Source organism: Dromaius novaehollandiae, chromosome 23, assembly GCF_036370855.1.
Source record: "Dromaius novaehollandiae isolate bDroNov1 chromosome 23, bDroNov1.hap1, whole genome shotgun sequence".
Lineage (NCBI taxonomy): Eukaryota > Metazoa > Chordata > Aves > Casuariiformes > Dromaiidae > Dromaius > Dromaius novaehollandiae.
The window spans coordinates 8,986,404-8,998,384 of NC_088120.1; the positions used below are offsets into that span (position 1 = coordinate 8,986,404).

The 11,981-nt window shown below is 50.3% G+C and overlaps 1 protein-coding gene across 5 annotated transcripts; it reads right to left on the minus strand.

Moving 5' to 3' along the window:
* Nucleotides 1–1,041: 1,041 nt before the first annotated feature.
* On the minus strand, nt 1,042–11,883 carry TMEM39B (transmembrane protein 39B). 5 transcript variants are annotated; one of them, XM_064525185.1, is made up of 10 exons: nt 10,582–10,712; nt 9,077–9,192; nt 8,073–8,193; nt 5,929–6,148; nt 5,554–5,637; nt 4,723–4,877; nt 3,484–3,820; nt 2,403–2,590; nt 1,787–1,907; nt 1,042–1,417 (listed from the first exon to the last, which is right to left on the minus strand). In XM_064525185.1, the coding sequence occupies exons 2-10, from the start codon at nt 9,126–9,128 to the stop codon at nt 1,181–1,183; spliced, it is 1,515 nt and encodes a 504-aa protein (XP_064381255.1). In that variant the 5' UTR covers nt 9,129–9,192; nt 10,582–10,712; the 3' UTR covers nt 1,042–1,180. The 5 variants fall into 5 exon arrangements, with proteins under 5 accessions (XP_064381255.1, XP_025953949.1, XP_064381256.1 ...); XM_026098164.2 differs by lacking the exons at nt 9,077–9,192; nt 10,582–10,712 and adding an exon at nt 11,771–11,883 and having other exon boundaries at nt 8,073–8,280; XM_064525186.1 differs by lacking the exon at nt 9,077–9,192 and having other exon boundaries at nt 8,073–8,280; nt 10,582–10,720.
* Nucleotides 11,884–11,981: the final 98 nt, after the last annotated feature.

The window sequence follows — 11,981 nt, forward strand, 5'->3', positions numbered from 1 at the left end:
TCACCCCTCACTCATCCTCGAGACCACAGGATGCCTCAGCCCTGGCCAGACCTGACGGGCAGGTTGGGCAGGAGAGGCAGCGAGGTGAAAAAACCCAGCCAAAAAAAACCCAGCCCACTTCACAAAAGGCAAAGCAGGAGCAGCGTGAGCTGCCCGTCCACGGCAGGTCACTTCACGCCACCCAGGTGCCGGCTTTGAAACGTAAGGTGACCTGCACAGGCAGTTCAGCAAAGGATGCTCCAAGGTCTCCTCTGCAGGAGGCTTGTTTTTAGAGATTCTGAGCAGGAGCAGAGGTGCTCAGCCGAGATTAATGACTCGAGACATCTTTAACTGCTTCTGGGGCGGGATAATTTCTTTAAGCTGTTGCTGAAAGATTTCTCCCGTTGGTCTCTGTCATCTCTGATAAGCATATGACATCTAAGAGTAAAGTGCACAATAGAAATTCATAGCAGTGGGCTTATTAAAAATACATATATCTTGGCAGGAGCCAGAACAACGGCTGTTCTCAGCCATCCCAGCTCCTTGGAGCAGCAGGAGAACAAGATTGCCACCCCTGTGATTGGGAAGTGGAGGAGCAAGTAGTGTCCTGCCCCTTCTCTGTGCAAGTCTGGGGTTTTTACCCAGACTGTATCTTAGGGGTTGAGCTCAAATTATTTAGGGTCCTTGCTGCCTCCTTTTTGAGTTAAGAGATACAGACCCCTCATGTGAACACTGCCTGGAGACTAAGCTCATCACAACCCCCAGAGCAAGGGGTTGAAGCAGTTCTGGCACAAGGAGCTTCTTTGGAGTCCCAACAAGAAACAGGGTCAGGACTCAGGGGTCACTTATAAATGGACTCAAAGGGGAAGCTGTGAGCTTAAACATACCTGTAATTTCTCATCTTCCCACTCATTGCCAGCTGGAGCTCTGACTACAGCAAGAGAAACAGTATTTGTACCTCTCAAAACTAAGCACCATTGTTAATAAATTGCTCCTCTCAAATACAAACAGGAGGAAGCCTGCTCGTGGGAGTTTACCAGACAACAAACACACAAACAACTGTTGGGAGTAAAAAAATATGTTTTTTCCTTTTAATTACATCAGTTATCAAAGAAAAAAAGCAGTGGTAACAAAAATACAAAGCTCTGAGGGTTTCTTGTTTTGTTTGTTTTGTAATAAGCTGAGCATCAGTGCAATTGTTTTAATTTAACTTCTGCTCTGAGTCTCTGCTGGCAGAATATGAGTAGGCTTTGCCCAGCACCAGCCGGTCACGCAGCAGCTTGAAGAAGGCGTAATAATTGCTGAAGAGGATCAGAGCCAGTGAGATAGTCTGGTGCCACTTCTCTGAAGAAATCAGTGAGTAAAGCTGGTAGAAGATGACGGCTCCTTCCAGCAGAATTAGGATGTTGAGGATTCTCAGTGGTTTGCTGAAAAAGAACTGTAGAAGAGAGACCACGGTGAGGCACTGAGTGAAGTCAGGCCCTTCTAGAGGCGCTTTTGACAGGACAGGGGAAACAGGAGCCTGTGAGGTGACCCGCTGGGATTCCCCTCTGGAGACACCACGTTTACTGGTGAGTGGCTCTGGACAGAGGCCCAGTCTGCATGGGTCAGAGTCACCCCGTTGGCAGCATTGAAGGGAGATGTAGGACTGATGTTGAACACTGTACTGAACCCAGCTTGTTCCACTGCCCTCTGGTATACCCCCTGGGCAGTTCTCACGCTCAGAGAGCCACCTCTTGCAGACAAAAGGACCGTAATCCTGCCAAAGTGCTATAGCTAAATTCCCAGAAAGAAAATGTGAGCTTACATGAAAGCGGAAGTGTGAGACGTCCGACGGTACAGCCACGTTGTAATGACCCACAGCTTTGTACACATTCTTGCTGTGTTTCACTAACACTCCCTGTGGCCACATGCACTCCTCTGTCCACCTGCAGCAGAAAACAAGCAGTTTTCTTAATTCTACCTCCACAGCTGGAGACAGGGGTTAAAGAGGTCTACTGCATTCCCGCCATCAGGGAGGATAATGTACGAGCTGCTTCCGGAGCGTTTTCCGCAGTAGTAAGCTGTGGTCATTTGTGAGGGCAGAGTTTGGTCCACTGAGGCATGCAACTAAGGCAGTGACAAACTGCAGTCATCTATGGCCAGAAGCAGCAGGCATCTTGCCAAAGAACGGATCTGCTCGCCGCACTTTGAAGTGGACAGTACAGATAGTGTCTGTTTGCTGTCAGATGTGTCAGCTGGCAACTCTGCTTTCATTTCTCTTTCTTTCTTTTCTTTTTTAAGCAACAAAAGGAAGAAGAGAGATGGCTGGAAAGCTGGCTGCCCACTGAGCTCCCCATCCAGCCTCTACTCAAGCCAGCTTGCCAACAGGCACGCCAGCTAGGAGAAACCCCCAGCCCTAGCCCCAGGAGAGAGATCCTTACTGATGCTGTAGCACGTTGGAGCAGAGGGCTGGATCGACCTTCTGCCAGCAGCCCAGGTGTGCTGCAGCTTTATGGAGCAGGTCACAGTAGCGAGCAGGTAAGAGGTACTGCATCAAAATCACAGACGTGCTAATGGAAACCAGAAGGAAGAGCTCGCACGACCAGCGTTTGTCATAGTACTGAGTGTTCTGTGGGGGGACAAGAAGAATACGTGACAACGTGTTTGGACAGCCTCACCTAACAAAACCATCAAAACACACGGCACTCAGACAGGTAAAACAGGGGCTTTTCACACAGCTATTAATCCTGCTTGAAAAAGAAGCGCCCACATAGGATGGCTGCTGTACAACTCCTGAACACACCATGGTGAAACATTTATGCTATCACCATCCATCAGCAAAACTGGGGAAACAGCTCTTTCTGCCCTGATGCTCCTGGCTCAGTTGATGATGGGTGGGAACACCAAACCCTCAGGGGAAGGGGATTTGGGCTCGTCCCTGAGGTCTGACAGATTTACTATAAGACATTTGTCTCATTGCACAATGTACTACAAAATTAAATAAAACAGCTAAGAATCCTAATAAAATCTGTCCTCTTTTGTGTTGCCTCCCTTATTACAGTCAATCCTCCTCTCGTCCTGGAGTTCTGCCCTCACAAGATCAGTGTATTAAGGTCTAGTCACACTGGAGTCCTTTAGCCCCATGGGGATGTGGGAGGAAGACACTGCTCCCTAATAGATGGACGCACATTCTCATGAACAGTCAGAGTACAAGCTTTACCAGGACAGTATTGTCCTCTGTTGTCTGGAGTTTAAGCAAAGTTAAACCTAAATCTTATTGCTTGTTACTTTTTACAAGGCCTCTGAATCGGTTTGACTAATAAGGCTGCCTGCACACACAGACCAGACCTCTGACTAACTTCTCCCACATTCCGGCTAAGCAAGAAGTGAGAACCAGACATTTTCCATAACCCCGCGTCCTCCTCTCCTAGGGACTCAGAATGCTCCCTAGCCAGTCCCACGCCGGGAGGAGCGGTGTGAAGCACGTGCAGTGCTGCAAAAGCAGCGGTGACCCTCACTCACCTTCACAAACCAGACTGGCACGAAGGCCACGTAGTAAGCACTGAGCATGGAGCTCACCAGCACCTCTTTCATCCGCCAGTTAAAGTCCATTTTCAGGTATTCCACCTCATTTCGGATGAGATCCGGGGAGAGGCAGCAGGCATGAGTGGGCATGGCCTCCATGCCGTACATTTGTCGAGTGTGCTGCTTCCAGGTTTCCTTTAAGACAGTCAGGTAGTCTCTGCTCCTGGAGCTCACCTCCCCTGTCTCTCTGGGTCCGATGTTGGCCACCTGGGAGAAAAGGCCTGTCTTCCGAAAGTCACAGTTCAGCTGAAGGAAGGGAATGTACATGCCAAACCTGGAGCAGCAAAAGTACAGAAAGTCGGTTACTTCCTTATTAGCATGTAATGCCTTTGCTGGTAGTACGTTACCACCTCATATCCCCTCCCAAATGGCATTTGGTACCTATATAAACTCCAGAAAAGAACACCTAGAACGCACCACAAGTTACACTTTCCAAACATCAAATTACAGCCTTAAGCAGACCCCCTTCGATACTGTATGGGCTCTAGAAGGGCACAACAAAGATGTGTGGGTGATATTCATGTCAGCAACAGGCCAAGCAGTGTTTCCAGTGTCTAGTTTTCCTCCTGCCTCGGTCTGTTTGATCCTTTGCCCATCATCTATTTACATAAGATCGCCCTATCCACCTCAACACTGACCATCTCACCTGTCTATCCACCTATCTGACCTCAACCCATCTACTCAGGCCGCCTTTAACAGCAGTAGCACCAAGTCTCAGATCTTTATGAGATGCTTCCTCCCACATCTGCCAGAGGGAAGGGAGCAATTCCACTGCTTGACTGGAAATAGAACTGGCTTCCTTATGTTGGTTAACATAAAGCAGGGAAGGTGTTTGTTTGATTCACTCCATCTGGCAGAGGTACCTAAGGACTAAGGTAAACTGAAGAAATGGGTTCTTTGTACCCCATGAGAAAAGCAGGCAATCTTTTTCAGAGGTCATGAGCAATCTAAGAACTACAATTAACACTTATATTAAAGCTGAAACGCAGGTAAATGGTAAAGATATGCCCTGCAACCAAGAGGAAATGTGACATAGCAAGGAACGAACAGGTTGTTTAAGTTTTGTTACTGGGAAATTGAGTGCTTATTTACTTTCAAGCTTCATTGCATCTGAGTAACACCAGTACACTGAAGCAACATTAGAAATCACACACAAATGAAAGGGGAGATACTTACGGGTAACACAGGAACAGGAGATTAAGGAAAGAGTAGGTTCTGAAGAGGTGAATTATTGATCGACACAAACTCCAGCCTGTGCCAGTGAGAACAGCAAACCGAGTGATCACCAGGAAAATAGATCGTGGCAGGGAGACTTTGCCACTCTGTGAAGCCTGCCGGGAGAGAAGAAGAAGCAGGGCAGAAGGAAGACTAACTCACTCTTCCTCCAGAAAGCAAACAGGAAACGAGCAGCCTCAGTCTGAAAAATCAGTCTCATATGCATGAAGAAAAAGGTAGTAGAAGGCTTTGTTTGAGTGCCACCATAAAGGAGAGGTCTCCATCGGACTGGATTCTCCAAAGCCCAGGGCCAGGGTTGTGGCCTTTCCCCTCAAGCTGGAATGAAGAGAGCTCTCATGTTAAGCTCTCATAATTATCTACATGACTAGTCCACTCTCCAGGACCCACGCACCACAGAAAGCTTCTGCAGTCAGCAGAAACTGAACTAGATTCGGTTCTCCTTGCAGAAAGCTAGAGGGAACAGAAAGCTCAGAGAACAAAAAAAAGCCAAACACTGTTCTTCACAAGGAAGAAAGCGGAATGACTACAGTCTAGATGAGACAGCAATTCAGAAACAAACAAAAGGACAGTGAGAGTCATGACTGATGGTTTGAGATACTCGTCTCTGTACACTGTTCTTCTGATCAGAAACCACGCCTAGGTTTCTGATTTGAACATAACACAAAGTTCTTTAGAAAAGGACAGAAGAGTTTGAAACTGCAAAAGGGACACACAGTTTTTGCATTCACTTGAGAGGAAAGAATGGTTCCGAGATCCACTCGGGGACTTTACCTCCTTCACAATAGCACCAATCAGCCGGCGTGCCAGGACGATTGTTGTCACTGTCAGCACGTTGAAGTCAATAAGATGAAAATTCTGTAGTGACAAAAAGAACACGATTCCATTTTCCATCAGGCAGCAGAAACACACAACTGACAGTGAAGCTCCCCAGATTATGCTCTTCTCCTTGGGCTCTCTCTCCCAAGACCAGGAGGAGAATGCCAAGCAGACAGCTAGTGCCTCGAATTTGCCAAACGAGAATCACACGAGCAATCCTGCAGGACTGTGGAGTCGCATGCAGTTTGCATAAAACAGATAATAGAAGCCTTCAAGACCCAAGAGAGTCTCTGAGCGGGGCCAAGACAGCAGCTGCCCTTTGGTGCTTACCAGTGACGTGTGCGAAGGTGGATGGGAAGGTGGGTACCACCACACAGTTTTGTAGATGTTGATGTAGTGGACAAACAGAGCAATGAGATGACAAAAGAAGAGCTGAAGTTCAAACAGCACACTCCTCTCCACAGGCAGCTCCGGGATCTTACAGTGCCGCAGGGGAACGACTGTCTGAGTTGCCAACGGTGGGCTGGAAAGGCCTGTACCTGAACCGCTCCTACCAAGGTAAACCGAAAGCCAGCAGTCACTTCCCTGAGATAGATGTAGCACTGTCCTCCAGCCCACGTACTCAGACTGTAGAGGTAGGTGGCTCTAATACTGCCCGAAAAGCTTAAGCTAACTACCATCGTCAACGACTGCCACAAACCAACAGCGTCAGCACCCTGAGGATGTCCAGGATGACTGTTACAGGCAGATGTGAGCAGGAATTTGCTCAAGGAAAGCAGTATTTGGAACTAGGCCAGTCGACAGCACCAGGTCATTTGATATTAAATCCCCTGTTTTGAGCCAGGTTCAAAAGCCATGGCTGTGTCGTGCTGTCCAGTGGGCAACCAGTGCTCTTTTTAATTAATTGCAAGTGTTTAGGCCTCGAGTTGCTATTTACATTTCTAAGAGTGCTTGAACATGAAATATAGAGCAATTAAACACAAGCCCTTTCTCATTCTTCAACTTCTATTCAACTATGGAGGAAAAACGAGTTTAGTCAGAGGTGTGTATTCCTGTGTGAGCACGCACACAATTCCAGACACCCACCCTTTTAATCAAAGGGAAGGGAATTAATATGCACTAGATATTTAGAGATTGCAAATCAGGGGAGATATAACAATAGTCAAAGGAATCTGGGTGTGGGTTTCAAAGAAACTACAGAGCATTAGGTGCCAAACTCCTACTGAAAATCCCAAAACAAAACCACAAAAGTCTTGGAGTGTGACTGCAGGAAAATTTCTAGCCCAGGGATGGACACAGGCAGGTCTAACCAGGCTTTTTAAAATACAAGCCTGACAGCCTCAAATAAGGCAGGTGTGATGACTTAGAAACCTGAACTTTCTCTCTGAAATCCCCAGATTGCAAAGTTCACAGGACTGATTTGGCCTCTTGTATGAATAAATCTGTCAATAAACTCTGTTCTTGTACACTGGTCCTCCAGAAAGGGCTTTAAATACAAATACAAGGCTCCTTCTGCTCTGAGCAGACACACAAGATCTAAGGGTGCTTTTGCAAGAGCAGAATTCACAAATTTCCCCCTCAGCAATATCACACGGGGACACATCCCCTCCATCACCGAAGGCTTCCTGCGCATCAAGGCTCCCATAGGCATAAAGAGCACAGAGCATTTTGGAACTCCTCAGCCTGAACTGTATTTAAGTGATTGGTATCAGACGGTATGGCTACAAGAACAAATTACTTGGAGGTAAGCTGGGGTGTGGATTTGTACTACATTAGCTACTTTGTGATAAGTACCTTTGTGCATGCTCTCACAGCAAAGTATGTACAAGGTGGATTGCCCCACTCTCGGTGGCCCTGCACTGACTTGTTTGAGCGACCATATCCATACAAATTTCTTGGCCTAGGGCCATAAGCAAGGAGTATGTTAAGACAGATCTAACGCTTTCCACATAGAGAGTTCATAAGGCACCTCCTGCTTATGCTGCTATGTATGCCTGTTGGTGCACTACTTCTCTTTCCCCCTCTCTACCTCAGAAGGAGAAATGCAACCAATCTTTTGGACTAGAATCTGCCAAAGAAGTGCAGCCTACACATCACCTGACCTAGCCAAACTCTACCCAGAAATACCTAACCTGACATACACTTTAGGGCACAGGAGATAGAACAACCAGAATTCTGGAGTCAGGCTTTGGATAAAAGCTTGTCCCTATTCTTACTTTCCACACAATGGCTGGTAAAGGCTTTTGAACATTCCCAGAAGTCTGCTGTGGTCAAATCAAGCACTTAACAGTTGTGGGTAAATTAGAACCACCTCTCCGAATTACAGCATTAGCATGGACATTGTCACATATGACGAAAAGGATTTCAGCTAGAAACCAGGAGTCAGTGTGAGACGGGAAGATAGAGTCCGGCCTCATGCCTGCTTCAGAACAGATTTGCTGACCCAGCTCAGGTACAAAGAGATTTGGCCTTACCTGGTGCGTGAGCGCACACCCGTGACAGAGGAACTCGTGGAATGGCCGGAGCCGCCAGCGGCCCCAGGTTCACAGAGAGGATTTCGGCAGTAGGATGTCCGGTTAGGGCCCCGCCTTCCCCCTGCCATAACAACAAAGGTACGGAGGGTTGTTCCTTGAGCTGGCTTCTCTACTGCTCACTGTGTGATTATTTCTTCAGTCTTTAAAACTGGAAAGAAAAGATTTATAATTATGGCTTATCTGCTTACCACACACCTGTCGACCAGCGGTGACCAACCAGTCACTCTGTTAGCTTGCAGCAAAAAGCAGAATAATGCAACTTTGCTTAACCCTTTCCACTATGGGCTAAGCCAAGCTACATCTCCTCCTGTATTTGCCACAGGCTATAGATGTGGTCTCAGATAGCTACTGACGCTCCTACGACATGCAGCAGCTTGTTAAGGTGCTATGAATTGTTTGAGAGTCTAAAGCCTAACGTATGCAGGCTTCGAAGGAGCAGAAAGAAGCTCTTCACGCTTCTTTCCCAACCCAAGGCAATTTACAAGGAATTTAATCTGCATCCCTGTGGTGTTATACCTATTTCACAGGCAGAGCAATACACTTACAGAGATGCTAAACAATTTGCCCAAAGGATTCAATAAACTGGGGATATTATCTAGGTCCCCTTTTGCCCAATTTTGTGCTGGAATCAAAAATTTGCAGCTCTTTTAAAGAGCTGCAAAAGCAAGCAAGTTGGCTCACACCTTCTTTGCCCCTTTAAGGTGGAAAAAAAATACTGTAGCATTTTCAGGGCACTTGTTGTTGTTGTGTGTTTGCATGGCACACAGCTCAATGGCACATTAGCCCAAAGTCAGATTTTCTAGGTCTGGCTTGCCACAGTGTAAACAACAATAACAATCCTGAAGTTTAAAAAAACCTCCTTGTTATTACGTATAAGAAATCTGGATTCTGTCTACATTAGAAGAATGCATACTACTTAAAGAAAGAAGAGGATGATAATATACCATTTACTAGAAGTGAAGTCTGAGCTATGAAGAAAAGTGGTTCAGGCCACATCGACTGCTTAAAATTCCCTTTTTTGTTTGTTAATTTCCAGTCTGCATCACTCGGCAGTTAGCATCTGGAATAAAGAAACTTTGCTAAAGGTTTAAAACTGCCCTCTAACAATTTTTAAAGCTTCCACTAAGCTCCAGAGCCCCCCAGTAAACAGTTATACTAGCTCTGGACAACAAGGTGCAGGATGAACCTGGGACTAAACCCAAAGGAATAAAAGACACCTCCGGAGATGGGTGCCATCGCACAGGCCAGTGGGGCACAGAGGTGCCTGTAGCACAGGGGGAAGGAAGAAGTGTGGGGGGGAATAGAGCGAAGGGCAAAAACCCAAGTATGCGGCATGGCACAGCAGAGCCCTTGTGAGCCAGGGACACAGAGCAACTGCAAGTGACACCAGGGAACAGGAGGGGCTGTGCACAGGGGGCCCCATGGGACAGGACACGGGGATTGTGCGAGGGGCACCAGATGGACAGGACACTGCTGGGGCACGTGAAGGCAGTGGGCTTGGGCCCCAGTGCAAGAAAGGCACTGGGGAGTGTGGGGCGAGAGCTGGGGAGCTGAGAGGGTCTAGGGGGGCACGCTGGGTGACTATGGGGGCTATAGGAGCTCTGGGAGCTCAGAGAGGGGCTCTGAGGGAGCAGCGGGAGCTCTGAGGCCAGCGGCTACAGCCACAGGGGCACACACCAGGGTCTACAGGGGAGCAAGCAGGGCCCACAGAAGCTCTGGGGAGTGAAGGCAGGGGCTATAGGGGAGAAATGGGAATTCTGGGGACACAAGTGGGGACTATGGGAGAGGAATGAGGGCTCTAGGCACTCTGAGGGAGCAGTAACGGCTATAAGAGCCCTAGGGGCGTAGAGTGGTGCTATCATGGAGCAGTAGGGGCTATAGGGGCTATAAGGGCTCTGTAGCTGCAGCCGTGGGGGCTCTGGGGACTGTGGGAGAGCAATGAGAGCTATAGGAGCGCTATGGAGGCTGTAGGAACACAGACCGGTGCTAGAGGGGTGCAATGGGGGCTCGGGGGACTCTATAGGAGCTGCAAGAAAGCTATAGGGGAACATGAGGGGCGCTGGAGATTACAGGGGGGTAGAGGCGAGCTGCAGGGGGGCTACAGGGGCTGCAGGAACGCAGACCGGGCTCGCGGGGGGCTCTATCGGGGCTGTAAGGGCAACAGGGGCTCTAGGGGCGCTATGGAGGCTATAGGAGAGCTATAGCGGAGCAATGTGGGCTGCGGCGGGGCCGTAAGGGAGCGGCGGGGCGCGCACCGGGGCCGCAGGGCGGCTCCGGGGCCCCGGGCCGCCCCCTCGCAACCGCCGCCGAGGGGGCGGGGCCGGCTGCGGGCTCGCCAGGCGCCCCGCCCCTCGGCCCTGCGCCCTCCCCCCGCTCCGCGCCCGTCTACCCCCCCGTGCCGGGCCCCGGTGCCCGGTACCGCGCCGCCGCCGCCGCCGGCCCCCCTCACCCATCTCCGGCCGCCGCTCAGCCTGCACCGCGCACAATATGGCGGGCGGGGCCGGCGGCGCGATGGCGGCCGCGAGCGGACAATCCTCCTGGAGGGCGCGCGCGCACCGTCCGCCCCGCCGGCACGGCCACACCCCCCCGCATGGCCACACCCCCGGCCGTGGCCCCGCCCCCCGCCCCGCCCACCCGGTGGACCAGGCACCCGAGCCCCCCGGCACAGGCTGCCTCGGCCCGGCCTGGACCCCAACCCATCCCCCGGGGAGAGGAGCTGGACCCCCAAACCCACCCCACGCCCGGGGACCCCCTCGAGGGCACTCACCCCCCAGCAGCCCTCCTGCCCGGCCACAGGCCCCCCAGGGCCTTCAGGGCTCCCGGGGGGATGCCCCAAGGGCAGCCCAGCCCCCAAATCCACCCCCCAAATCCCCCCCCCCCCCCCCCGCATGGCTGCAAATGCGCCTCCTGATTTACGATGCTTAACAGCCGGCCAGCAGCGAGCACCAAGCAGGGCCAGGATTTTTCCTCTTGCCCTGCGCGGTGACACTATCACTCCGTCCAACGCCGAGCCAGCCCGCTCCCCCCGCACGGTCCTCCACGGCGCGGTCGTGCCCAAAGCACGTGCAAGGTGCCTGGGCGCGTTCAGCCCTTTGAGGTTTGCCCTTTCTGCTCTGGGCAATAAACCGCACGCTGCCGCCCTGTGACCAGGCTCTGCCCGATAAGAGCAGAGGACTCGGCGACTTTAATCGGCTTCCACCAGCCAGAACCTGACCACCAACGCAGCAGCCTCTGCCGGAGCTCTGCCAAGTTGCAACTCAAACCCCAAACGACCCCCTTTCCTGATGAAGGGTCTTGGACAAATTAATTAAGCAGCCCCGTGGCTCCAAGCCGTGGAGGTCCTGAGCCAGGCCTGGGCACCACGCTCCACCAGCCTACGCCACACGCACCCTCCACCAAGAGATCCTGCAGAGGTAATCTGAACACCTCACTGCCTCCACCTCCTTCCACAAAGCAGAGGTTCTCTCCCTCTCCAGGACACATAAAAGTCCCCCAGAAAGCTTAAATATTCCAGGCATTTATGCAAAATCTGTCAGCTTAAAAGCAGGACAGACTAGCTGCATGGCATTTAGCTTCAATCTCTGCAAAACTGACAACAAAGTTTGAGATCTGCCATGACTTTGAGAGCTGTCTCTTACCTAATTCCATCTCACATGATCCTTGACCTCTTAGATTTTTTTTCAGATCTCTCTTCTTTTATATTCTATTTGAATTTGAGTTGAGAAGCTTGCATTAGACATTTATATACTACCAGCATTTTGATGCATCCTTTGAACATTTTCAAAGACACTGCAACAGTCAGTTCTGGTTTAAGAGTGAATATTCTCTTCACACCCTCCCTTCCATCAC

Coding starts and splice junctions, on each gene's coding strand:
- TMEM39B (XM_064525185.1), bottom strand. CDS start 9,128: ATGTGGCCTGAACCACTTTTCTTCATAGCTCAGACTTCACTTCTAGTA. Junction 6,149..8,072: donor GGTGTGCGCTCACGCACCAG/GTAAGGCCAAAT, acceptor TTACCTTGGTAG/GAGCGGTTCAGGTACAGGCC. Junction 1,908..2,402: donor TCCAACGTGCTACAGCATCA/GTAAGGATCTCT, acceptor TTTCTGCTGCAG/GTGGACAGAGGAGTGCATGT.